This window comes from Rhinoraja longicauda, chromosome 25, assembly GCF_053455715.1.
Source record: "Rhinoraja longicauda isolate Sanriku21f chromosome 25, sRhiLon1.1, whole genome shotgun sequence".
Lineage (NCBI taxonomy): Eukaryota > Metazoa > Chordata > Chondrichthyes > Rajiformes > Arhynchobatidae > Rhinoraja > Rhinoraja longicauda.
The window spans coordinates 12,077,720-12,102,897 of record NC_135977.1 but is presented as its reverse complement, the minus strand read 5'-3'; the positions used below and the strand labels follow the sequence as shown (position 1 = coordinate 12,102,897).

At 44.6% G+C, this 25,178-nt stretch overlaps 2 protein-coding genes across 2 annotated transcripts; both read left to right on the top strand.

Annotated features, from left to right (window-relative positions):
* The first annotated feature begins 1,101 nt into the window (after nt 1-1,101).
* Nucleotides 1,102-5,499, top strand: LOC144606106 (immunoglobulin lambda-1 light chain-like). The gene is made up of 3 exons (XM_078421920.1): nt 1,102-1,198; nt 1,324-1,668; nt 4,853-5,499. The coding sequence occupies exons 1-3, from the start codon at nt 1,123-1,125 to the stop codon at nt 5,173-5,175; spliced, it is 744 nt and encodes a 247-aa protein (XP_078278046.1). The 5' UTR covers nt 1,102-1,122; the 3' UTR covers nt 5,176-5,499.
* A 14,816-nt stretch (nt 5,500-20,315) lies between these two features.
* LOC144605786 (immunoglobulin lambda-1 light chain-like) lies at nt 20,316-24,423 on the top strand. The gene is made up of 3 exons (XM_078421347.1): nt 20,316-20,444; nt 20,567-20,911; nt 23,778-24,423. Exons 1-3 carry the CDS (start codon nt 20,396-20,398, stop codon nt 24,098-24,100), a joined length of 717 nt encoding a protein of 238 aa, XP_078277473.1. The 5' UTR covers nt 20,316-20,395; the 3' UTR covers nt 24,101-24,423.
* Nucleotides 24,424-25,178: the final 755 nt, after the last annotated feature.

Genomic DNA, 25,178 nt, shown 5'->3' with positions numbered 1-25,178 from the left:
ATGCGAGTATTAACTGTCTAGGCACATCAGCAAAACAACCCGGTCTCCTTTAATTAATTACCAGCGAGCTCGTTCGTCCCTGAGGCAATATATTGAATTTTTCGACATTCTTTTGACTGTATTTTCTTGTTGATAGCCGTTAGCACTGATTCCCCTGCTGATACGACCCTGCAGGGACAATCCATAAGGCGAAAAGAGCGCTGCCGCTACAACTAGAGCGATTAAGTTGCTATATAAAATCTGCGCACATCAGATCAAGTATAAGGCAGTGCTGGATGCATGTAAATATAATTTCATATGACGGATGAAGTTGGACAGAATTAATATCATAGCAATCCAAGCACGTGCAGACATCGACGTCTTTAACATATAAAACTCGCCAGCAGCTCCCTGGTCGATGAAACATATTTCTCAAATTTTCTTCTCAATTAAGTCAATTGCCCGTGCAAAGTCAGTGAACATGTGTGCTGCTAGCAAGCATTCCTTCCGGAATTACAGCGGTTTTGACGGTGCACAGTCGGCATTGACACCCAAATTTACAAATTCGTACATAATTTTGCAGACAATTGTTTCTTCACATTCTGCTTTGAAAGATTTCCTACACATCAACTTCACCAGAATATCTACTGGTTTCAAATAAAATGTGCAACTAAAAGGGTGACGGTACATGTCGCGCACAGTTCTGCGAGACCATGAGATCGAATTCTTCCGCGCCTACTGGAATGCATCCCTTCATTTTTCAAGATTAAATGAACAGTCGCCAGAAATTATGATGAGGTTAATCGATTAATTTCTTTTAAGGCGCATGCCGTGCAACCGTACGGCAAAAGATTCAGAATAAATGAAAACGAATAACTGAACACCTCATTTCAAACGAAACAGTTACTTGTGTGCTTGAGTTTATATTAAATTGTACCGAGATACAATTGTACCGAGATAAATTGTACCGAGATACTCGATACCAAATCCTTATTTACGTAACAGTTTGGAAATAATTTGACGCAGGAAGAAACTGGCAACTTCTGATTGGCGCAACGCGCATTCTGATTTGACTGTTGATGGATAAATAAGGAACACGCCTTCATTAGCGACCCGGAGAGAAACACTGAGAAGCCACTACACATGGCGTTCTCCGCTCAATTAATTACAATGTCTTGCTGGATCTCTCTCGTCTATGCGTTAGCGTTTTCCGCAGTTTGTGAGTATTTACTTCAACCGACATGATATTTAATCTCGAGTGCGATTAAACGCTTCTATTCATGACAATTCCGCTGTTTCTCTAATATTAGTTAATATTCCACTTTTTTCTGGTTTGTTTTCCAGATATAAATGCGCAATATGCAGTAACTCAGCCGTCTTCAAAGTCCACATCTCTGGGACAGAACGTGGCAATACCCTGTACCCTGTCTGGGGGCAGTTTAAGTAGCAATTATGTTTCCTGGTACCAGCAGATTCCCGGAACGGTTCCGCGGTATTTGTTCTACTATTACTCGGGCAGCAGCATTTACAGAGGCTCGGGAGTTTCTGCTCGTTTCGCCGGATCAGTGTCAGGCAACACTGCAACATTGACAATATCGAACGTGCAGTCGGGGGACGCTGCCGACTACTACTGTGGTGTGTGGATGGATCATTTCATCTTCGGCAAAGGAACGAGGCTGGGTATTGGCAGTAAGTAACCTATCTTCTATCTTTGGGTAGGCACAAATAGCTGGAGTAACGCAGCGAGACTGGCAGCGTCGCTAGAGAGAAGGAATGTGTTGCAGGGTGAAACTGCAGATGCTAGTTTAAAGCGAAGATAGACACAACAAGCTAGACAGACAGCATCTCTGGAAGGAAGGAATGGGTCTGCAGTTCCTTCCTACACGTCCTACCTTTGGTTATTGACACTGCAGTGAAAAGTAATTTATTTTCTGGCGCTAATCGATTGTTGAAAGAAAAGGCTTTTAACGATAATACATTATGTGCAGCGTTCGACCAAAGTCGGGTTCTCTTTGGCAAATTATTTGACATAGTTCTATCAACGGGCCAGATGTTAGGCCGGCTGTTTGTATTTTTTACTAAAAAAATAAATAAAATCCTTTTATAGCTGATATTTTCTAAATTCCCGGCCACGATCGAGTCTCCTTTGGCAAATTAGTTGACAACAGCAATGAAATGACAGGACGAAATGGCTGCCCAGCTGTTTTATTATTCTTAATTACTTTGCGGACAATGAGCTGACAAGGACCAAACCAGGATTAGAATTAGACCGACCGAATGGAACGGGATATAACATTAGAGTGACAAGTAACTCCAGATGCTGATTAACAAATAAAAGCACACAAATAGCACTGGAGTAACTCAGTGGTCAGGCAGTATCTCTGGTGAACATGGATAGGTGACGTTTCGGGTCGCGACACTTCTTCAGACTGGAGAAAATAAATGTAGACGATAATATGATTTGAATAAAGTGAAAGGATTCAAGACTATAAGCTTGCCCGACCCGAAACGTATATAGGCATAATACGGTACAGCGCTGCCTTGAATTTCAAATTCCAAATTTCACCTGGCGCTGAAAACGCTGTAGCCCAATCGGGTTCGATTCTGACTACGGGTACTGTCTGTACGGAGTTTGTACGTTCTCCCCATGACCACGTGGGTTTTCACCGAGATCTTTAGTTCCCTCCCACACTCCAAAGGCTTGCAGGTTAATTGGCTCCGTTTAAATCTAAATTGTCCCTAGTGTGTGTGTAGGGCAGCATTAATGTGTGGGGATCGCTGGTCAGTGCGGACACGGAGGGTCGAAAGCCCTGTTTCCGCGCTGTATCTCTAAACTAAACCGACAAGACATATGAAGCGTCGACATTAACACGTTAATGTTGGTCGCCTTGAATTGTTTTTATATGGATTTAAAAACCCCGTATTAAGCATAAGCACAAGACTGGAACTGCTGCAACAATTCAAGAGAGTTTATTGTATTTACCTTACGTTGTTTTTGATATCGAAAGAAGTTCAAATAGAAAAGATTGTAATAACATTCATTTCACCCGTGCAAGCGTTTAGATTTTCTCCTAAACTAGCAGTGTAGAATAACTCCTTGTAGTGTTCGCGACCTGACTAGAATTTTATGGCAAATAATGACACAGAGGAAATTAAACAAACTGCTTAGCCGAATTTAGCCGAGCAATTAGAACAGTCTTCTTCAGATAAGTTAATTTCAAAGAAATTAAGACATATCCCGAGAGGACCAACTATCAAATTCACCTTTGCTCTGTTTTATACTGTTAAAACTGCTCAAATGTTTCTTGTATGCTTTTTTTGTAAACGCTAAGGGATGTAATGACCAAAATTTAGCTGGAATAACCTTCGGAAGCAAACTATAATGCGGTGCGATGTGTAATGCAGCGACATTAGATTTCAAATCGTTCTTTATTATGAGTCTATGTTTTTTAAAACATTTTTATGCTTTCCAATGTTTGCTTAATTGTTTCTCCCGGACATATTCAAAGTCAATGTACCCAAACACACCGCGGCCAATAATTTGCTCCTGATGCGATGTTGAATTCATTTCGTAATTTTTAGATTCCGGTATCTATGAGTTTTGTTGCCAGATATAATCGTCATTACACTTACAGCATGCGGAATGTGGAAACAAGGGGACAGCGGATATTTCATTTTTTACACGAAAAATAACTGGAAATGTGAAAGCAATTTGCGCGTTGAATTTCCCAACCATATCAGTTGAAATCAGTTTTATTCCAAGTGCTGTTCACATCCGATTTTCTTTTTGTGTCATTGTGTGCAAGGAGTGACATTCGCTGTTCAAATTCAGAAATTGAGCTATTTTTTACCAAAAAGAATGAACAAATACTTCTCAACATAAATGCAAATTATGTCAAAAAACAATTTAAAAAATGCGGGAACACAATAAATTCACTGTTCCTTCAAAACTAGTGTGTGCATCGACAGGTAAAATGGCAAAATATTATTGTTCTTTTAATCAAATCCTGAATAACACCGGTATTTGGTTTTAATAAATGAACTAAGGGCAAGTGTCTAAATAAGACTTATGTTTTAAGCGAGTTCGGTTGAACTTTGCTCAACAGTTCCATTTATAACAAAACCCGCGAATGGCTGTCGGGCACAACACCCGATTTTTAGTTCAACTGGTGCCAATGGAAATAACAATCTGGGGATCAATTAAAAACTGCCGAAATAACTTATGTTACGTCGCTAAATATAATGCGTCCCATTGTCATAAACACCAATTATTCTTCGGAAATCTCACTAGGAAAATATATCGTGCGCAATTTAACAATTTGAAACAAGTAGAGGAAAAATGTTTATCCATTAAAATGAATGGATCCATGGCACACCAACTGTATTTTTAACAGAGACGCGAGCAAGTGGATCCGTTGGGCCCAAACCTCTCCTGCATTGGTGCAGCACCCTCTCCTCCCCCTCCCCCTCCCCCCTCCGTCTTCCCTCGCCTCCACGACCCCCTCTCCCCCTCCCCCCCCACTCCACCCACCCCTCCTCCCCCTTTCTCCCTCGTCCCCTACCTCCACTCCCCTCCCTCCCCCCCTCCCTCCCTCCTTCCCTCCATCCCTAGGAGATAGATTTAAACTTTAAAATGTGAATAACTTTTAAAATATAACACCAATTGCAATGAAACTTCTTCCATTAGCATCAAAGGGATGGCGGTGAGTAAGGTGGGCCTAAAATGGTCCCGCTATCTTGTACCATTTTGGCTGTAGTTCAGGCACAAACAAACAAACAAACAAACAAACAAACGAGAGTTTTAGTATATAGATAATATTTTAACCGAAGTAATTCTTCAACACCCACTAATCTGTGACTTTATTTTAAACAGCACCTCGCGCGCCCGCAGTGTCCGTCCTCCGACCTTCAGCGGAAGAAATCGCAGGAAAGGGTACCGCCACCCTGGTGTGTTTGGTGAGCGGGTTTAATCCGGGTGCAGTGGAAATTGAGTGGACTGTGGATGGCAGTGCGAGAAGTGACGGCGTTGAGACCAGCCGAATCCAGCAGGAGACGGACAACACGTTCAGTGCGAGCAGTTACCTGACTCTGCCAGCCACAGTCTGGAACTCAAACGAGCTTTACTCCTGCGTGGTTAAACACGAAACCCAGGCAATCCCGCTTAAGGCAAACGTCGCCAGATCAGGCTGTATCTAAATCTCCTCAATTCCACCTAATGGAGCTGAAGATATATCTTTTCATCATTCTTTCTTTATTTGTGAGAAATGGTTCTGGAAATGTTGTTTGTTGTGGACCAGCCTTTTGCGTTTTAAATCGTCCTTTGTCTTGGCCATTGTAAACGCCATTCCGTTAAAGCAATCAAATTGTTAATTGAACCTCCAATGTTATTCAATCTCAGTTGATGCATCTTCAAATATTCATTAATAGTCAGTGGTATTAAGATTGTATTCTGGATTCTTGTTTTCTGCTATCATAAATACAAACTCAATTGTCAAATAAAATCAATAACTCCAGTCTTAAGAGCAACATATTTCCTTGGCTATTATTTCTGATATGGAAGCAGTTAAATGTATGAAATCAAGATTTATGGTTTTGACCTAATAGAAGAACCGGCGATTAAGGTTGTCCAACGTTATTTAAAAACCGGTAACTATACCGCGGCACGGTAGCGCAGCGGTAGAGTTGCTGCTTTACAGCGAATGCAGCGCCGGAGACTCAGGTTCGATCCTGACTACAGGTGCTGCACTGTAAGGAGTTTGTACGTTCTCCCCGTGACCTGCGTGGGTTTTCTCCGAGATCTTCGGTTTCCTCCCACACTCCAAAGACGTACAGGTATGTAGGTTAATTGGCTGGGTAAATGTAAAAATTGTCCCTAGTGGGTGTAGGATAGTGTTAATGTACGGGGATCGTTGGGCGGCACGGACTTGGTGGGCCGAAAAGGCCTGTTTCCGGCTGTATATATATGATATGATATGATATGATAACTTGGTTCGCATTACCTGCCGCTCGCCCAGAACGCGCAGACACGCACACTCTCTCTCTCTCACACACACACACGCACGATGGAGCGCTCATGTGGAATCTCATTCGAGTGAGGGCGGTTGAACAACATATACGGGCCTACTAATCAATTAGGAATCTGTGCCGAACAGGATGCTAAAACCAAAGGACAATCCCCGACACCTCCCACCCCTTTTTTGATCTCTCAGTCTCCATCACAGGAGATAGAATATCGACTGACGTCTATTACAAATTCACGAACTCCCACATCCATCTAGGCTACACTTCTTCCCACCCTGCTTCCTGCAAAGACTCTATCCCCTACTTCCAATTCCTCCATCTTCGCCGCATCTGCGCACAAGATGAGGTGTTCCATACCAGGACATCCGAGATATCCTATTTTTTTAGGAACGGGGTGGGGGTTTCCCTCTCCCCTCATAGATGAGACCCTCACTCATGTATCCTCGGTATCCCGCAGCTCCGCCCTTGTTCTACCTCCCCCTCGTCACAACGAAGGCAGCCCCCCCCCCCCCTAGTCCTTAGCCTTTACCCCAGCAGCCGTCACATTCAACACATGATCCTCCAACATTCTCGCCACCTCCAACGAGATACCAACACTAGTCCCATGCCCCCTTTTCTAACCCTTTCCCCCTTCTGCAGAGACCGGTCCCTCTGCAACTCGCTGGTTTACTCAACCATGTTGCCCAGTGGGTAGACATTTCCATTCTGAAATACTATAACTGGAACCTTGGCATGGATCCTAGCCGAATGCACAAATCTTAGGTGAGGGCGGGGGTAGGGTGGGGGGGGGGGGTCGCACCTCATATAAAGTCTGATCAGGGAACACCGTTCATAGGGAAGGATGCTTGTGCCTTGGGAGTGAAACACTGGTTCCACATTCCATCCCTCCCCCCCCCCCTCCCCCCTCCCCCCAGGGTTCTGAATTAGTGGGGCATATCAAAAGGGCACGTAAGAACAGTCTAACTGCAGACTTGACCCTGATCGGGCAGGAATAGAGCCATTCCGATGAAGTTCAGAGCAACTAGAGCTAGAGGAGCAAAACTCTTGTGAGCTGATGATAGGATGAGCAGTGAAGATTTCGGAAGATGTGATAACCAGAGCAGTAGTGGGTGAAAAGGAAAGGGGAAAAATGGGGGTACTTCCAGGAGCTACCAAAGTGATTGAACGAACTTAAGAATGAGGTAATTGAATAGCAGAGGATCAAATGTGTTGGAAAAGGAGAAATTCGGTATTAAACCTAAAATGCCAAAGGACTGAGATCAGATAATAGTTACATTCCTCCCAGAAGGGGCTGGTCTCCAGTAGGTGGGACCACGTTGTGTTATAGTGGCAGGAGAAATGTGGCCTGGTGGACATGAGGGGGGCTGCTCGGTAGACACAGTAGAACCAGTAGATTCAGTATAAACTTAACTAACAGTACCAGTAGTTGGCTGGATTTGTTTCTGTTTCTTTGTATGTCTCAAACATGCACGCATCTGGCTGGAATCATGAGCGCTCCATCAAGACCACATTTAATCATCAGATGAATTAATTGGAATAAGGAACACAACCGCGGATAGGAAACAATTATAAATGATAGCAGATATACAAATACCTACACCAATGGAAATACGCTAATGAAAAGACAAACGGTGCAAAATGATGGGGGAAATGTTACCTAAACATTTTGAAATTGCACTGCATGGCTCTTTGCAGATTTTAAAAAAAGGCAGAGCTCCATTGCAGTTAATTATCTTTTGCAGTAGATCCGGAGACCGCAATACAGTAATATGTGGAGATCTACTTTGGAGGATTTGTTTAAATGGATGCCCAACCTATTAACCTCTAACCACCATTACCAAGAGCTATCCCCCTACCCCTAATTCAGTCGTCTACGCAGATCTGCGCCCACGATGCGGTGTTCCATACCAGGACATTCGAGATGTCCTCAATCTTCAGGAAACGGGGGTTCCCCTCTCCAATCAAAGATGAGGCCCTCACTCGTGTCTCCTCGGTACCCCACAACTCCGCCCTTGCTCCCCCTCCTCCTCGTTGCAAAATGGACAGAGTCCCCCTTGTCCTTACCTTTCGCCCCATCAGCCGTCGCATAGTCCTCCAACATTTCGTCACCTGCAACGGGATACCAACACTAGTCACATCTCCCCAACTCCACTCCTTTCCACCTTCCGCAGATACCATTCCCTCTGCAACTTCCTGATTAACGCATCCCTTCCCACCCAAACCACCCCTTTCCCGGGTACCTTCCCCTGCAACTGCATGAGATGCAACGCCTGTCCAAACACCACCTCCCCTGACTATATTCAGGGACCTCGACAGTCCTTTCAGGTTTGGCAGAGGTTCACTTGCACCTTCTCCAGCCTCATCTACTGTATCCGTTGGTCAAGATGTGGACTCATGTGCTTTGGCGAGACCAAACATAGACTGGGTCTGAAGAAGTGTCTCGACCCGAAACGTCACCCATTCCTTCTCTCCTGAGATGCTGCCTGACCTGCTGAGTTACTCCAGCATTTTGTGAATAAATACCTTCGATTTGTACCACCATCTGCAGTTATTTTGTTAAACATGGACTGGGTGACCGTTTCGACGAACACCTTCGCTCAGTCCACCTGAAACTTCCTGATCTCCTGGTTGCTAAATATTCTAATTCTCCTTCCCTTCCCACATTGACCTTTCTGCCCTTGGTCTCCTCCATTGTCAGAGTAAGGCTAAACGCAAATTGAAGGAACAGCATCTCAGATTTCGCTTGGGCAGATGACAGCCCAGTGGAATGAATATTGATTTTTGTAACTTCAAGTAACCCCGGCATTCCCTCTCTCTCTATCTGTCCCCCACCCAAGTCACACCAGCTTCTCATTTTCACCCAATAAAGCGCTAACAGTGGCCTGTTTCCTTCATCGTTTGCATATCTTTCAGTCCTTGTTCTTTATCTCTCCACCTCATTGTCTATATCTCTCGTAAAAAAATAGCATCTGCAGCTTATTCCTACACACTACCAAAAGCTAAACGTGTAGGGGAAAAACTGCAGATGCTGGTTTAAATCGAAGGTAGACACAAAATGCTGGAGCAACTCAGCGGGTCGGGCAGCATCTCGGGAGAGAAAGAATGGGAGACGTTTCAGGTCGAAGACACTTCTTTGGTCTGATGTCGGGGGAGGGGGCGGGACAAAGATAGGATGTAGTAGGAGACAGGAAGACTACTGGGAGAACTGGGAAGGGGACGAGGAAAGAGAGGGTTAGAGGAACTATCTGAAGTTAGAGACGTCAATGTTCATACCGCAGGGGTGTAAACTGCCCATGCGAAATATGAGACGCTGTTCCACCAATTTGCGCTGGGCCTCACTGTGACAATAGAGGAGACACTGTGACAATACAGGACAGAAATGTCAGATTGGGAATGGGAGTTTGAACTGAAGTGCTGAGCCACCGGGAGATCAGTTGGTTAAGGCATACTGAACGAAGGTGTTGAGTGAAACGATCGCTGAGCCTGCGTTTGATTTAGATTTTTTTTTAGATTTTAGATTTAGAGATACAGCGCAGAAACAGGCCCTTCGGCCCACCGGGTCCGCACCGCCCAGCGATCCCTGCACGCTAACACTATCCTACACCCACTAGGGACAATTTTTTTACATTTGACCAGCCAATTAACCTACATACCTGTACGTCTTTGGAGTGTGGGAGGAAACCGAAGATCTCGGAGAAAACCCACGCAGGTCAAAGGGAGAACGTACAAACTCCGTACAGACGGCGCCCGTAGTCAGGATCGAACCTGAGTCTCCGGCGCTGCATTCGCTGTAAGGCGGCAACTATACCGCTGCGCCGCTGCGCCACCGTGCCGCCCGATGTAGAGAAGTTGGTCTCCCCGATGTAGAGACGTTGATATCTGGAACAGCGGATACAATAGATGAGGTTGGAGGAGGTGCATGTGAACCACTGCCTCAACTGGAAAGACTGTTTGGGTCCTTGGATGGAGTCAAGGGGGGAGGTAAAGGGACAGGTGTTGCATCTCCTGCGGATGCAGAGGAAAGTACCTGGGGAGGGGGTGGTTAGGGTGGGAAGGGGCGACCCAGGGAGTTATGGAGCGAATGGTCTCATCGGAAAGCAGAAAGGGATGGAGTTGGGAAGATGTGGCCAGTAGTGGGATCCCGTTGGAGGCGGTGGAAATGTTGGAGGATAATTTGTGCTATGCAACGGCTGATGGGGTGGAAGGTGAGGACAAGGGGGACTCTATCCTCGTTACCAATGGGATATAGAGGAGACCCTAGTGAGAGCCTCATCTATAATGGAAGAGGGGAATCCGCATTTCCTAAAGAATGAGGACATCTCTGATGCCCTAGTATGAAATACCTCATCTTGGGCGTAGATGCGGCATAGATGTAGGAATTGGGAGTAGGGGATAGAGTTCTTCCAGGAAACAGGGTGGGAAGAGGTGTAGTCAAGATAGCCATGGGAGCCAGTAGGTTTGTAGTAGATCTCGGTCACTAGTCTGTCTCCTGTGATGGAGATTGTGCGATCCAGAAACGGTAGGGAGATGTCAAAGATGGTCCAAGTATATTTAAGAGCAGCATGGAAATTAGTGGTGAAATTTATGAAGTCAGTGAGTTCTGCATGGGCACAAGAGGTAGCACCAATGCATTCGTCAATGTAGCGGAGGTAGAGTTCGGGGATGTGGCCAGTGTACGCCTGGAACAGGGATTGTTCGACAAACCCTACAAAGAGGTAGGCATTGCTGGGCATTGCTGGGTCCCGTGCAAGTGCCCATAGCTACGCCTCGGATTTGGAGGAAGTGGGAAGATTCGAAGGAGAAGTTGTTGAGGGTAAGAACCAGCTCTGCTAGGCGGAGGAGTGTATTGGTAGATGGAGATTGCCTGTTTCTGCGGTCGAGGAAGATACCGAGGACTTCAAGACGATCCTTGTGGGGGATGGAGGTGTAGAGTGACTGGACATCCATAGTAAAGATGAGGGAGTGGAGGCCTAGAAACCGGAAGTTATTGAGGAGACGGAGAGCATAGATAGGGAGGGATTGGACCAGGAGGGATAGGATGGAGTCGAGGTAGGTGGAAGTTAATTCGGTGGGACATGAACAGGCAGAAACAATGGGTCTGCCAGGACAGTTCTCTTTGTGGATTTTAGGGAAAAGGTTAAATCGGGCCATTCGGGGCTGGGGAACGATATGTTTGGAGGCATTAGCGGGCAGAGAGCCGGAATTGGCGAGATCAGTGATAGTGTTAGAGATTAAGGTCTGGTGCTCGTCAGTGGGAGCATGGTCCAATGAAAAGTAGGAGGAGGTGTCTGAGAGTTGTCTCTTCGCTCAGTCCGCCTTAACCAAGCTGATCTCCCGGTGGCTCAGCACGTCAACTTCCCCTCCCATTTCCAACCTGACATTTGTGTCCTGGTCCTCCTCCATTGTCATAGTGAAGCCCAACGCAAATTGGAGAAACAGCATCTCATATTTCGCTTGGGCAGTTTAAACCCCAGTGGCATGAACATTGACTTCTCTATCTTCAGATAGTTCCTCCGACCCTCGCTTTCTCCTCCCCGTTTCCAGTTCTCCCACTGGTCTTACGGTCCCCTACTACATCCTATCGTTGTTCCGCCCCCTCCCCTAACATCATTCTGAAGAAGGGTCTCGACCCGAAATCTCACCCATTCTTTCTCTCCCGAGATGCTGCCTGATCCGCTGAGTTACTCTAGCATTTTGTGTCTACCAAGAGCTTAACACTCTGTGATGAGGATATTACGGTAATGGATAAGTAATGACCCAGGCAAAAGGAAAGGTAGTTGTTGTTCCCCATTACCGTCACATTCAAGTGACGCTTAACCTCACTGGGTTGGGTTTGCAGAATGGTATTCCACACCTATAAAGGAATTAATCCAACATCTGTTAAGAGTGCAGTTATTGTGAAAATATATTTCCAATTTTAGAAATTCTAGAAGACTAGTAGAGGGAGTGGGAGCAGGATATGCAACAGGGATATGCATAGTTAATACAATAGATGCAGCAGCACCTAATGTACAATTGGAACTGTTGAGATGGAAGATCCAGTGAATGGCAACAATGTGATTTATGGATACCAAAACACTCAGTAAGAGCATTGAATTCTTAAGGAAGTTACCATATTCAAGCCACGTGGAATAATAGAAAATGTGAGTAATATTTCTGAGAAAGAATACAGGAAACAGGCCTTGTCAATTTGGTAAATTACGTTGAGAGCAAGTAATTCTGAGTCGCAACATGGCCACAACTGATGTAAAACTGATGAGTTTGGTTATAGTTATTTGACTGTTGTGGCTTGAGTTGAAGCTTCGATACAGAAAGTCAAAGGCAGTCTCCAAAAACATAATTCCGGTTCAGATAGGGACAATAAATTCAAAACGTCTGGATTGATACGGGCTTATAGTCCATGGTGCTTTGTTAGGACAGTGAGTAAAGTTTAACTTTGTGAGAACTGGAATGTTGTAGTTTCCAAATAGAATGGGATGCTGCTGAAGAAAAATAATAATTTCTATTGAGATACAGGGAACTTCAGATGCTGGGACCTTGAGGAAAACGCAAAGTGCTGTCGTAACTCATCAGGTCAGGTGGCCGCAGAGGGGTAGATTAGGGTATCGGGAATACATCCTTAGCTTAAAGTCTTTCCAGGTGAGACAGAGGTCCACCTGCATCTCCTCCAACCTCATCTATTGCATCCGCTGCTCCAGATGTCAACACCTGCGCTCGGTCCGCGTTGGCCAAACTGGTCTCCCGGTGGCCGAGCAATTCAACTCCCCCTCCCATTCCCAGTCTGACCTTTCTGTCATGGGCCTCCTCCAGTGCCCACTAGTGAGGCCCGCCGGAAATTGGAGGAACAGCACCTCATATTTCGCCTGGGCAGCTTGCAGCCCAGTGGTATGAACATCGACTTCTCCAACTTTAAATAGTTCCTCTGTCCCTCTCTTCCCCTCCCCCTTCCCAGATCTCCCTCTATCTTCCTGTCTCCACATATATCCTTCCTTTGTCCCGCCCCCTGACGTCAGTCTGAAGAAGGGTCTCGACCCGAAACGTCACCCATTCCTTCTCTCCAGAGATGCTGCATGACCTGCTGAGTTACTCCAGCATTTTGTGAATAAACACCTTAGCTTAAAGAAGTCAGTTCAATTGTTGGATAATCGCAGAAATGAAGCTGTCCTTGAATCTGGTGGTGCAGTGCATGCTTTCAACCTATTGTACATTCTGTTCAAAGGAAGAAGGGAGAACAGGGAATGTGTAAAGAGGGAGAAGAGGGTGTAAGTTGGATGCTTTCGTGAGGCAGTGAGAAGGAGAGATGGAGTCAACGGGGGAAGGGCGCTGGACCTGATATGCTGGACTGCATCCACAACCCTGTGCAATTGCTTGCGGCTTTGGGCAGAGTAGTTGCCAAACTGAGCTGTGATGCCTTCCAATAGGATGTTTTCTATAATGCATCTTGAGAAATTGGCAGGAGCCATTTGAGACATGTCGAATTCCCTTCCTCCTGCGGAAGTCGATGTGTTGCAGAGGTTTCTTGCCCAGAGTATCAATTTGATTGGGCCATGACAAATAGCTGGTAATGTCTATTTCGCCCGAAATTAAAGCTCTTGCCCCCCTCCACTTCAGCATTGTCAATGTAGACTGGTTTGTATAATCTACAATGCTTCTTCCAGTCGACGACTAGCTGTTTCCTTTTTCTGAGATTGATGGAGATGGTGTTGTCTTGACACCATCTTACTAAACTCTCTATCTCATTCTTCTACTCCACGCCAGGATTGCTGATGATCCCGCCGGCTACGATAATATCATTTGCAAATTTGTAAATGGAGTTAGAGCAGAATTAATCCACCAAGTCACGAGTGTATACGGGATATGGAAAGGGGCACATAACTCAAATTTGCAGAGTGCCGGTGTTGAGAGTGACCACAAGGGCGTTTTGTCACCTATCTTCACTGATTGCGTTCTTTGGGTCAAGAAGAAGAGGATCCAGTTAGGGGGGGGAGTGGTGTGCTTATTCCCACGTCAAGGGTTTGGCAACCAGTTTAGTTGAAATTGTGGTGTTGAGGACAGCACTGTAGTTAAAGAATAGGAGTCCGACAGAAGGGTTCTTGTTATCCAATTGTTCCAGGAATCTGTGCAAGGCCAGGCAATGGTGTTAGATGGTATTCTGTTGTGGTGTCAGTAGAATGAAGTGGATTGCATTGCATGGGAGGCTGGTTTTGATATGCACCATGACTATTCTCTTAAAACTCTTTGATGGGTGACTTTGGACCCACCAGGCAGCAGTTAAATTAATGTGTGCCAGTTCTCTGGCTTCCTGACCTCTACTGTATCTTTGACTGAAATTGTTAAGTGTTTTGAAAAAAGAAAGAGAAACCAGATGGACATATAACAGTACAGAACAGCAACGAGCCCTCTCTCCAAAGCCTCCACATCCTTCCTGTCATGGGGAAAATTGAAAAGCACACAATAATCCGCATGTTGCCTTACCAAAGCCTTTTGCAGCTCCATCATGACCTCCTGACTTCAATGCTCAATGCCCATGGCAATGAAGGCAAGCATACCATGCACTTTCTTTACCAGCCAATCTAATTGTGCTGCCACCTTCAGTGAGGTATGAACTTGACTCGAAGATCCCACTGCACATCAATGCTGCAGCAGGTCTTGCCATTAACTGTATACTCTCCCCTTGAATACAACGTCCCAAGCATGACTTGTTGGTTGAAGATCTCGTCTGACCATTTGAATTTTCAAACTGATAATTAACATATTCAAGAAGAATGGGGAAGAAGAAGCCCAAGAAGAGGTCTGTAGTGGTTGAAGCCCTTTTCCATGAAGAGTCCGAGGTTGGGCCAGTATGACAACCTGATGACTGAGCTCCAGCAAGAAGATGAGGCTGCCTTCGGAAACTTCACTCGGCTACCCCCTGAGCTATTTCAGGAACTGATGTCACGGGTGGGTCCTCTCCTGGAAAAAAGGGAGACCTTCACAAGGAAGCCACTGGAACCAGGCCTGCACCATGCCATCACCCTCTGATACCTTGCATTAGGAGACTCCGACAAGAGCCTCTGCTACAGCTTTTTTTGTGGCCCACGACACCATTAACAAGGTTGTCCGAGAGACCTGTGAGGCCATCATCAATGTTTATGAAGATGAAGGCATGCACTGTTCTACTACACCAGATGAGTGGAAGAGAGTGGTGCAGGGCTTTGATACCAGATGGAACTTTCAGAACACATGTGGGGCAGTGGACGGCAAGCATGTGGCCATCAGGTGTCCAACCAATGGAGGTTCCATATACTTCAACTACAAGAAGTTCCATTCCATCGTAATCATGGCTGTGGTGGGTGCAAACTACAACTTCCTGTATGTGCACGTGGGCACACCTGGCAGTGTTGCAGATGGTGGGATCTGGAGAGAGACCTCCCTTGGAAAAGCACTGGAAGAAGGAAGAGCAGGCTTTCCTGATCCAGAACCTCTGCCAGGAGAAGACAGCCCTGACATCCCATGCACACTGGTTGGTGATGACGCCTTCCCACTCAGGTCATGGATGATAAAGTCATACTCCCACAGGGGGATGTCAAGGGAGCAGAGGATCAACTACAGGCTGTCCAGGGCTAGGAAGGTGGTGGAAAATGCCTTTCGGCATCCTCGTCAGCAGATTCAGATGCTTGCTGACTACGATGCAGCAGGAGCCCAAGAATGTGCAGACAATTGGCTTCACAGCATGTGTCCTCCACAACCTGGTCCGTTGCAGGTTGCTATGAGAAAGTACTCAGAAATGAAATAACCAGTCATCAATCTTTTGTAAAACTGTCCAAATTTTTCTTTATTCCAGCAAACTAAATTCCTATAAAAGGTGAATAACTACATGCAAAAATCCGTGAAAAACTATAAACTTCAAATGATTAGAAAAACTAGCAAAAAACAAACTTTTAACATTACACACAATCGTCTATGTACTAATTTTTATTGTGGCCGGTTATGCAATGGCCCATAAGAACTGCTGTCAGAACTTGAGGCCAGACTCTCCATTCTGGGGGGCCGAACTGTTGCCACTGGCACAAGTGCAGGTGTCTCCAGCCAATGGTAATCTGGGATTGAGTATGCCATCTGCGATGGGAAAGGTGCTGCGTGCCGATAAAATGGCATCAGTGAGGGGTATCATCAGTGACTGTGGCTGCAACACAGAAGCATATCGAAAATAGGTGAAAGGCAAAGAAATAAAAACAAAGAATGTCAAATCCAACTCACAAAAAAGATTATAAAATTAGATGCATTGTGAGCATACTGCTGTGGTAGACTGGTGGTCCCATCATAGACTGTCCGATCTCTTGTTGTCCCACCACGTTCCCCATCTGCAGCAGATTGTGCAACACACCTGAAATAACTTTCAATAATTCAATCATCAATATAAAAATTAAGGGTTAATATTGAGGTCAAACTTCCTCAAAACTGGACAAGATTCACTGAAGATATTAACCTGATGTGAGAAGTCATGTGCCATCGTCAAGGCAGCAATGGCGTACGAAAACCATGCATCGTGTGGAATTTTGAGAATCTGGGTCTTCAAATATTCAAGAAAGGTGTCCACAGTCATCTCATGTGTTGTCTGCGGCTGTGCCATGGTATGCACAGCATTGCGGGATTCTTCCACCAGTTGCATCAGCTGAAGCATAAATGAGTAAGATACAGGCAATTTTCTTTTTTCAAAAGGAAAGATGGATGGATGGATGGATGGATGGATGGATGGATGGATGGATGGATGGATGGATGGATGGATGGATGGATGGATGGATGGATGGATGGATGGATGGATGGATGGATGGATGGATGGATGGATGGATGGATGGGAAGAGAACTCATCGTTCGTGCTTACATCGCTGACCTGCTCCCGCAGACCTGCCTCTCTTTCCTCCGCTGTGGTGGAGCATGCACTGGAGCTGCCAGTGGTCTTGCTCCGTCTGCTGTGCGGATGAATGGTGGATCCAGAGGGTCCCTCAATAGGATCACATTCGTCCTCACTCGAGGTCCTGGAATGTGGTACACTCCTGTCAAAGTGGAAGGAGATAAATGTGAAGTTACAGACTTTCAAGACCATCAGGACATGACAAGCATAATGAAAATCAAATAATCTGTTTCACAATGTCTATGTTATGATACTTACTGTATTCTGGCTTTGTTGGGCATCCTCTCGCACAATGTGTGACATCAGAAAGGACCACTTCTGCAGGATTCACTCCTGCCTCTGCGTCAGGCTCTTGGCACCAGACCCAGACTTATTCGCCCTCTGGGACAGCTTTCCAAATCTTGTCCTCTGACTTTTAAAAAAAAACCACATAGTTGATCATCTGTATAAATAAAAAGATAAATATCAGTGCCTGTTTGCAAAAGAATGGAGACCACAGCTACCACACTACATGGTTTGTACTTACAGGTGCAATCAGGGAACTCCTTGGCCTTGGCTTCAAGGAGAGCTGTCCTCCCGGCCTTGTTGCGGTACTACCGGTAGTTTTTATCGTACAGTTGAGGGTGTGATTCATACCACTTAACCAGGTCACTCTCTTGTTCGTCACTGAATATATGTAGTCTCTTGGAGACTCTACCGGTGCTCATCAGGGCCGGGGTGGTGGTGGGGACAATGGTAGCTTCCCAGTTCTCCTCCTGGGCCTCCGCCTGCTGGAACTCCTCCTCCTGGGCCTTTTCCACCTGGGTCTCCTCCTCCTGGGTCACCTCAGCCTCCAGCTGCCTGGTGAGTGAGTGTGGGGGTCGGACTGTGGCCTTGGCCTGCCCCTTCCTTCTCCTCGGTGCCATGTTTTTAAAGCTGAAGTATAAGTTTTTAAAGTTGAAGTAAAAGATGAGATCTGATCAGATCAGACCAAACGCAGAATAATGACCAGTCCTCAAGGAAATGCCCAAAGTCCCGTGACCACGGGTGTTAGCCACGGAGGCGCCAGTGACGTACTAGCAGGCCTGGCCGGACCTTAGTGTCGGTATGGTCAGGTTGCCGCCCTCATTCAACAGCATCGCGGCTGGATGTTGTAACTGGACTTGCCATTTGGAATGCACTGAAGCTTCTGAATGAGTACCGCAGTCGTGGTAAGTTAATATCGAATGCTCGTAACCTTCTCTCTGTCGAGCAATAGCCAGAGCAGACATTTTTTTCAAAGCTTTAGCATGACGAGTAGAACAGCTCTCCGGACCAATCATCTGCGTCTGTTTCCAAAACCAAGATTCATGAAATCTCTTTTAAAGCCCGTGTGTTCCCGCAACGTCAACAAAACGCTTTGTTCCTGTAATAGATGAAAATGGATATTTACTCCAATGCCTTTAGGAAATAATCGAACCACAATTAATCACATTATCCATCAATACGTCAAATTTGAATCACCATTGACAGCAAGGTATTTGTCACGCGTCTCTAATTAAGCATAAGAATGCGATGGGGTGCTTATTGAATCTCTGAAGTATTCTGGAGATCGGACCCCAATTCTGTTAATGAAAAGGGACACAGGCCCAGCAATCACAAAGCATGGTCACATATTTCCCATTAAATGTGATCTGTGACTTGGAAAGCAACAGTGCTGCTCCCATGCACACAATTTGCTCACAACCTGATTGGGCACGGAGGTCTTGTCCGTTCGTCCAAGGCAAGCAATTGCAATGCATTTTGTATACGCAAACAGTGTCTTCGTAATTTATTGTTAACTTGCAGCGAGTGAATATATAGAATGGGGCAAGTGTCAATAAAGCGGATTACTTTGTTATAGATGAAGTTCAATTCCTTGATTGCTGTCGTAGCTGCACTCATCCAGGCAAGCTGTAAGCATTTCAGAAGTACTAAGCAGTGGGGGGGAAATCTGAAACAAAGCTTGAGACAGTTATGCCTCTGCTTGGCTTGTTTACAAGTCACCGATCTGAGGACTTTATAGGTGAGAGTTTTAACGGCACAGGCACATTAATGGAAGAGACAGCTCTCTTTTGATTAAGAAAATAACTGCAGATGCTGGTACAAATCGAAGGTATTTATTCACAAAATGCTGGAGTAACTCAGCAGGTCAGGCAGCATCTCAGGGATCTCCTGAGATGCTGCCTGACCTGCTGAGTTACTCCAGCATTTTGTGAATAAACGCTCTCTTTTGATTAATTGTCAGCCAAATTGTAAGGGCCCAAACAATAAAATGTTGATATTTTTCGAAGTTCTTTAGGCTGTATTTTCTTGTTGAAAAGCGTTGATTAGCGTTGGTTTCTGTATGATTCACACGATGCTGTAGCAATCCATAATATGAAAATAGGCTTTCGCTATAAATAGAGCGATTGGTTCGCAGTAAGAAATGTGCGTACGTCCTATCAAGCAACACTAGTCACATCTAAATATAATTCCATATATCGAATGAAGGTTGACAGAATTCATACCAAGGCAATCCAAGCGCCAGCAGGCTCACATCACTTTTTTTAACGGATAAAAGCTTCCTTGGCGATGAAATATATTTCTCGATTTCCTTCTCAATTTCACGTGCAAAGTCAGTGAACCTGGACTAACCTTGGGTGCTACGAGCAAACATGGTTTCCAAACATAACTCCAACATCTTTACATCGTTTTTGACAGTGACTTGCATATACAGTAAGAAGGTCAGAATTGACACCGAGATTTAGAAAAATCATAAACCATTTGCAGCCAATTGCAAATTCGCATTCAGACATCTCCTCATCACCATCTTCATCATAATATTCACCAGTTTCAAATACAATGTGCATTTAAAGGGACGAAGGAACAAGTCCCGTGCAGTAGGACGACACAGTGAGATCAGATTAATCAGTAGTGGATATGATGAGTTACTTCAATACTTTATTGATACTTTATTTCAACATACACTCTATGCAACCACACAGAAAAGGATCCAAACCAAATGCAAAACCATAATTGAATGTCCCGTTTCAAAAAATAAACAAAATCTCCAGGTGTAGGAAGGAACTGCAGATGCTGATTTACACGGAAAATAGGCATAAATTGCTGGGCTAACTCAGCGGGTCAGGCAGCACCTCTGGAGAAAAGGAACAGGTGACGTTTCGGGTTGAGACCCTTCTTCAGACTGAGAGTCACGGGAGAGAGAAACCAGAGATATCAAAACAGAATCTCTCGCTATCTTGTTACACCGTCCATGCTTGGAAATATATTAAATTGTACCGAGATACATAACTGGTAACTAAATCCTCATCTACCTAACATTTCGGAAATAATTTGACACAGGAAGAATCTGGCAACTTCTGATTGGCGCAGCATCCATTGTGATTTGAGTGTTTTGCATAAGTAAGGAAGACAGTGACGCCTCGCAACAGGGTTCATAAGCGACCTGGAGAGACACCTAATTAGCCACTTCATCTGGCGCCCTCCACCCAAATAATTACAATGTCTTGCTGGATGCCACTAGTTTGTGCGTTAGCGTTTTCTGCAGCGTGTGAGTATTTTACTTCCAATAGTATTTAATCTGGAGTGCGACTAAAAGTTTATATTTCTCACACTTCTGCTGTTTCGCTAGTATTAGTTAATGTTGTACTTTTTTTCTGGTTTGTTTTCCAGACATAAATGCGCAAGTTACACTAAATCAGCCGTCTTCAAAGTCCACGTCTCCGGGGCAAAACGTGCAAATACCCTGCACCATGTCTGGCGGCAGTTTAGGTACCACCTATGTTTCCTGGTACCAGCAGATTCCCGGATCGGTTCCGCGGTTTCTGTTTTATTATTATTCGGGCAGCAGCATTACTAGAGGCTCGGGAGTTCCTGAACGTTTCGCCGGATCAGTGTCAGGCAACACTGCAACTTTGACAATATCGAACGTGCAGTCTGGAGACGCTGCGGACTACTACTGTGGCGTGTGGATAAATCCTTACATCTTCGGCAAAGGAACGAGGCTGGGCATTGGCAGTAAGTAAACTATCTTTTACCTTATTAAAAGTTATTGATACTGCGGTGAAAGATAATTCGTTTTCTGTCGCTAATTGATGTTTCAAATAAAAACCTTTAAAGTGATGTTTCGGGTCGGGACCTGCTAATATTCTTGAATCCTTTCACTTTATTCAACTCATATTATCGACTCCATTCATTTTCTTCCGTCTGAAGAAGGGTCCCGACCCGAAACGTCACCCATCCATGTTCACCAGAGATGCGTTTTGAAGGATACCCGACCACGATCGAATTTCCTTTGGAGAATTGGTTCACAACAGCAATGAAAGGACGAAATGACTGTCCAGCTGTTTTTTTTAAAAAAAATCTTAATTACTTTTCGGACGATGAGCTAACACTTACCAAACCAGGATAAGAATAAGCCCGACCTTATGGAAACGGGATATAACATTAGAGTGACAAGGAACTGCAGATGCTGATTTACAAACCAAAGCACACAAAAAAAAACACTGGAGTGACTCAGTGGGACAGGCAGCATCTCTGGTGAACATGGATGGGTGACGTTTCGGGTCGGGACTCTTCTTCAGACGGAAGAAAATGAATGGAGTCGATAATATGAGTTGAATAAAGTGAAAGGATTCAAGAATATTAGCAGGTCCCGACCCGAAACATCACTTATCCATCTTCTACAGAGATGCTCCCGAAACGCTGAGTTACTCCATCACGTTGTGTCTCTTTCGGGAAATTATTTCTTGCCTTTAATAACACCTATAATTCTATGCAAATTGCACCTTCGATAATAGCTCTCTTTTTGTGTTGATATCACATCACGAGCTGTAAAATGTGCGTGAGCTGCGGATCACCGGAACTTCGTGGGGTTTTCCCAAAATTATGAATATGGAGAAATATGGATTCTTGAAAATTATTGGTTCTAATCCAAGAACCGGCACGGCGGCGCATCGTTATAGCGCTGCCTTGGATTTTAAATTCCAATTTGTACCTGGCGCTGAAATGGCTGTAACCCTGTCGGGTTCGATCCCGACATTGGATGTTGGCTGTACGGAGTTTGTACGATCTCCGCGCGACTACGTGGGGTTTCTCCGAGATCTTCGGTTTCCTCCCACACTCCAAAGACGGACAGACTTGTAGGTTAATTGGCTCGGTATAAATGTAAAATTTCCCTAGTGCGTGTAGGGTAGCGTTAATGTGCCGGGATCGCTGGCCGATGCGGACTCGGTGAGCCGAAGGGCCTGTTTCCGCGCTGTATCTCTAAACTAAACCAGACGTCTGAAGCGTCGATATTAACGCACCCGGGTTTTCAAAACCCCGTAAGCATAAGCACAAGACTGCAACAGCTGCAACAATTTATGGAATTTATTGTATTTACCTTACGTTGTTTTCGATATTGAAAGAAGTTGTAATAGAAAAATTACAATAAAATAAATTTTCCGTGCAAGCGTTCGCCGCCTTCCGCAAGTTCTTTTGTGGCCTTAGATTTTTTCCTAAATTAGCAATATGTAATAGATTCTTGTAATGTTCGCGACCTGACTACAGTTTTATTTCAAACAATGAAACAGATGAAATTAAACAAACTCATTGATAAAGCGATCAATTAGAACAGTCCCCTTCAGACAGGTTAAGAAATATGAAGTTAATTTCAACGAAATTGTCATATCCCGAGAGGAGCAACTCGAGATTTACCTTTGCCCTGTTTTAAACTGTTAAAACTGCTTAAAAATTGATTTATGCTTTTTTTTGTAAGCGCTAAAGGATGTCATGGCCAAAATTTAGCTGGAATAAGCTTCGGAAGCAAACTATAATACGGTGCGAAGTGTAGTGCAGCGACATTGGATTTCAAATCGTTCTTCGTTATGAGTCTATGTTTTTTTTTAATGCTTTCAAATGTTTGCTTAATTGCTTCTCCGGGAGATGTTCAGAGTTAATGTACCCAAACACACCGCGGCCAAACATTTGCTGCTGATGCGATGTTGAATTCATTTCGTAATTTTAAATTCCGTTATCTATGAGTTTTGTTGCCAGATATAATCGTCATTACACTTACAGCATGCGGAATGTGGAAACAAGGGGACAGCGGATATTTCATTTTTATACGAAAAGTAACTGAAAATGTGAAAGCAATTTGCGCATTGAATTTCCCAACCATATCAGTTGAAATCAGTTTTATTCCAAGTGACGTTTTACAGCCGATTTTCTTTTTGTGTCATTGTGTGCAAGTAGTGAGATTCGCTGTTCCAATTCAGAAATTGAGCTAAATTTTACCAAAAAGAATAAACAAATACTTTTCAACAAAAATGTAAATACGTCAAAAAACAATTTAAAAAAATGCGGGAACACAATAAATTTACTGTTGCTTCAAAACTAGTGTGTGCATCGATGGGTAAAATGGCAAAATATTATTGTCCCTGTAATCAAATCCTTGATAACACTTCGGTCTTTGGTCTTAATAAATGAACTAAGGGCAAATGTCTAAATAAGACTTATGTTTTAGGCGAGGTCGATTGAACTTGGCTCAACAGTTCCTTATAATAAAAACCCGCGAATAGCTGTCGGGTACAACACCCGATTTTTATTTCAACTGGAGCCAATGGAAATAATAATCTGGAGATCAATTAAAAACGCTGCCGAAATAACTTACGTTACATCACTAAATATAACATGTCCCATCGTCATAAACACCAATTATTCTTCGGAGATCGCACTTGGAAAATATCTCGTGCGCAATTTAATAATTTGAAACAAGTAGAGGAAAAATGTTTATTCATTAAAATTAATGGATCCATGGCATACCAACTGTATTTTTAACAAAGATAATATTTTAATCGGTAATTCTTCAACACCCACTAATCTGTGACTTTATTTTAAACAGCACCTCGCGCGCCCGCAGTGTCCGTCCTCCGACCTTCAGCGGAAGAAATCGCAGGAAAGGGTACCGCCACCCTGGTGTGTTTGGTGAGCGGGTTTAATCCGGGTGCAGTGGACATTGAGTGGACCGTAGACGGCAGTGCGAGAAGTGACGGCGTTGAGACCAGCCGAATCCAGCAGGAGACGGACAACACGTTCAGTGCGAGCAGTTACCTGACTCTGCCAGCTACAGTCTGGAACTCAAACGAGCTTTACTCCTGCGTGGTTAAACACGAAACCCAGGCAATCCCGCTTAAGGCCAACATCGCCAGATCCGGCTGTGTCTAAAACTCCTCAATTCCACCTAATGGAGGTGAAGAGATATCTTTTGATCATCCTTTCTTTATTTGTGAGAAATTGTTCTGGAAATATTACTTATTGTCGACCAGCCTTTGCGTTTTAAATCGTCGTTTGTCTTGCCCATTGTAAACGTCATTCCATTAAAGCAATCCAATTGTTAATTGAACCTCCAATGTTATTCAATCTCAATTGATGCATCTTCAAATACTCATTAATATTCAGTGGTATTAAGATTGTATTCTGGATTCTTGCTTTCTGCTATCATAAATACAAACACAAATGTCAAATAAAATCAATAACTCCAGTCTTAAGAGCAACAAATTTCATTGGCTATTATTTCTGATACGGAAGCAGATAAATGTATGAAATCAAGATTTATGGTTTTGACCTAATAGAACAACTGGCGATTAAGGTTGTCCAACGTTATTTAAAAACCGATTACTTCAAGTTGGTTCGCATTACCTGCCGCTCGCCCAGAACGCGCAGACACGCACACACTCTCTCTCTCACACAAACACGCACGATGGAGCGCTCATATGGAATCTCATTCGAGTGAGGGCGGCTGAACAACATATCCGGGCCTACTAATCAATTAGGAATCTGTGCCGAACTGGATGCTAAAACCAAACGACCATCTCCGACACCTCCCACCCCTTTTTTGATCTCACAGTCTCCATCACAGGAGATAGAATATCGACTGACGTCTATTACAAATCCACGGACTCCCACATCCATCTAGGCTACACTTCTTCCCACCCTGCTTCCTGCAAAGGCTCTATCCTCTATTCCCATTTCCTCCGTCTACGCCGCATCTGTGATCTATTTTTAAAAAACGGGGCGGGAGGGGAGGGCTTTCCCTCTCCCCTCATAGATGAGACCCTCACTCATGTATACTCGGTATCCCGCAGCTCCGCCCATGCTCCACCTCCCCCTCGTCGCAACAAAGGCAAGGTCCTTACCTTTTACCCCATCAACCGTCGCATCCAGCACATAATCCTCCAACATTTTCGCCACCTCCAACGAGATACCAACACTAGCCACATGTTCCCGTTTCTAGCCCTTTCCG

What these genes read in the sequence shown, in the direction of transcription:
- LOC144606106 (XM_078421920.1), top strand. Translation starts at nt 1,123, where the DNA reads ATGGCGTTCTCCGCTCAATTAATTACAATGTCTTGCTGGATCTCTCTC. An exon ending in GTTAGCGTTTTCCGCAGTTT is followed by an intron (nt 1,199 to 1,323) that starts GTGAGTATTTAC and finishes TTTGTTTTCCAG; the next exon opens with ATATAAATGCGCAATATGCA. An exon ending in AACGAGGCTGGGTATTGGCA is followed by an intron (nt 1,669 to 4,852) that starts GTAAGTAACCTA and finishes TATTTTAAACAG; the next exon opens with CACCTCGCGCGCCCGCAGTG.
- LOC144605786 (XM_078421347.1), top strand. Translation starts at nt 20,396, where the DNA reads ATGTCTTGCTGGATGCCACTAGTTTGTGCGTTAGCGTTTTCTGCAGCG. An exon ending in GTTAGCGTTTTCTGCAGCGT is followed by an intron (nt 20,445 to 20,566) that starts GTGAGTATTTTA and finishes TTTGTTTTCCAG; the next exon opens with ACATAAATGCGCAAGTTACA. An exon ending in AACGAGGCTGGGCATTGGCA is followed by an intron (nt 20,912 to 23,777) that starts GTAAGTAAACTA and finishes TATTTTAAACAG; the next exon opens with CACCTCGCGCGCCCGCAGTG.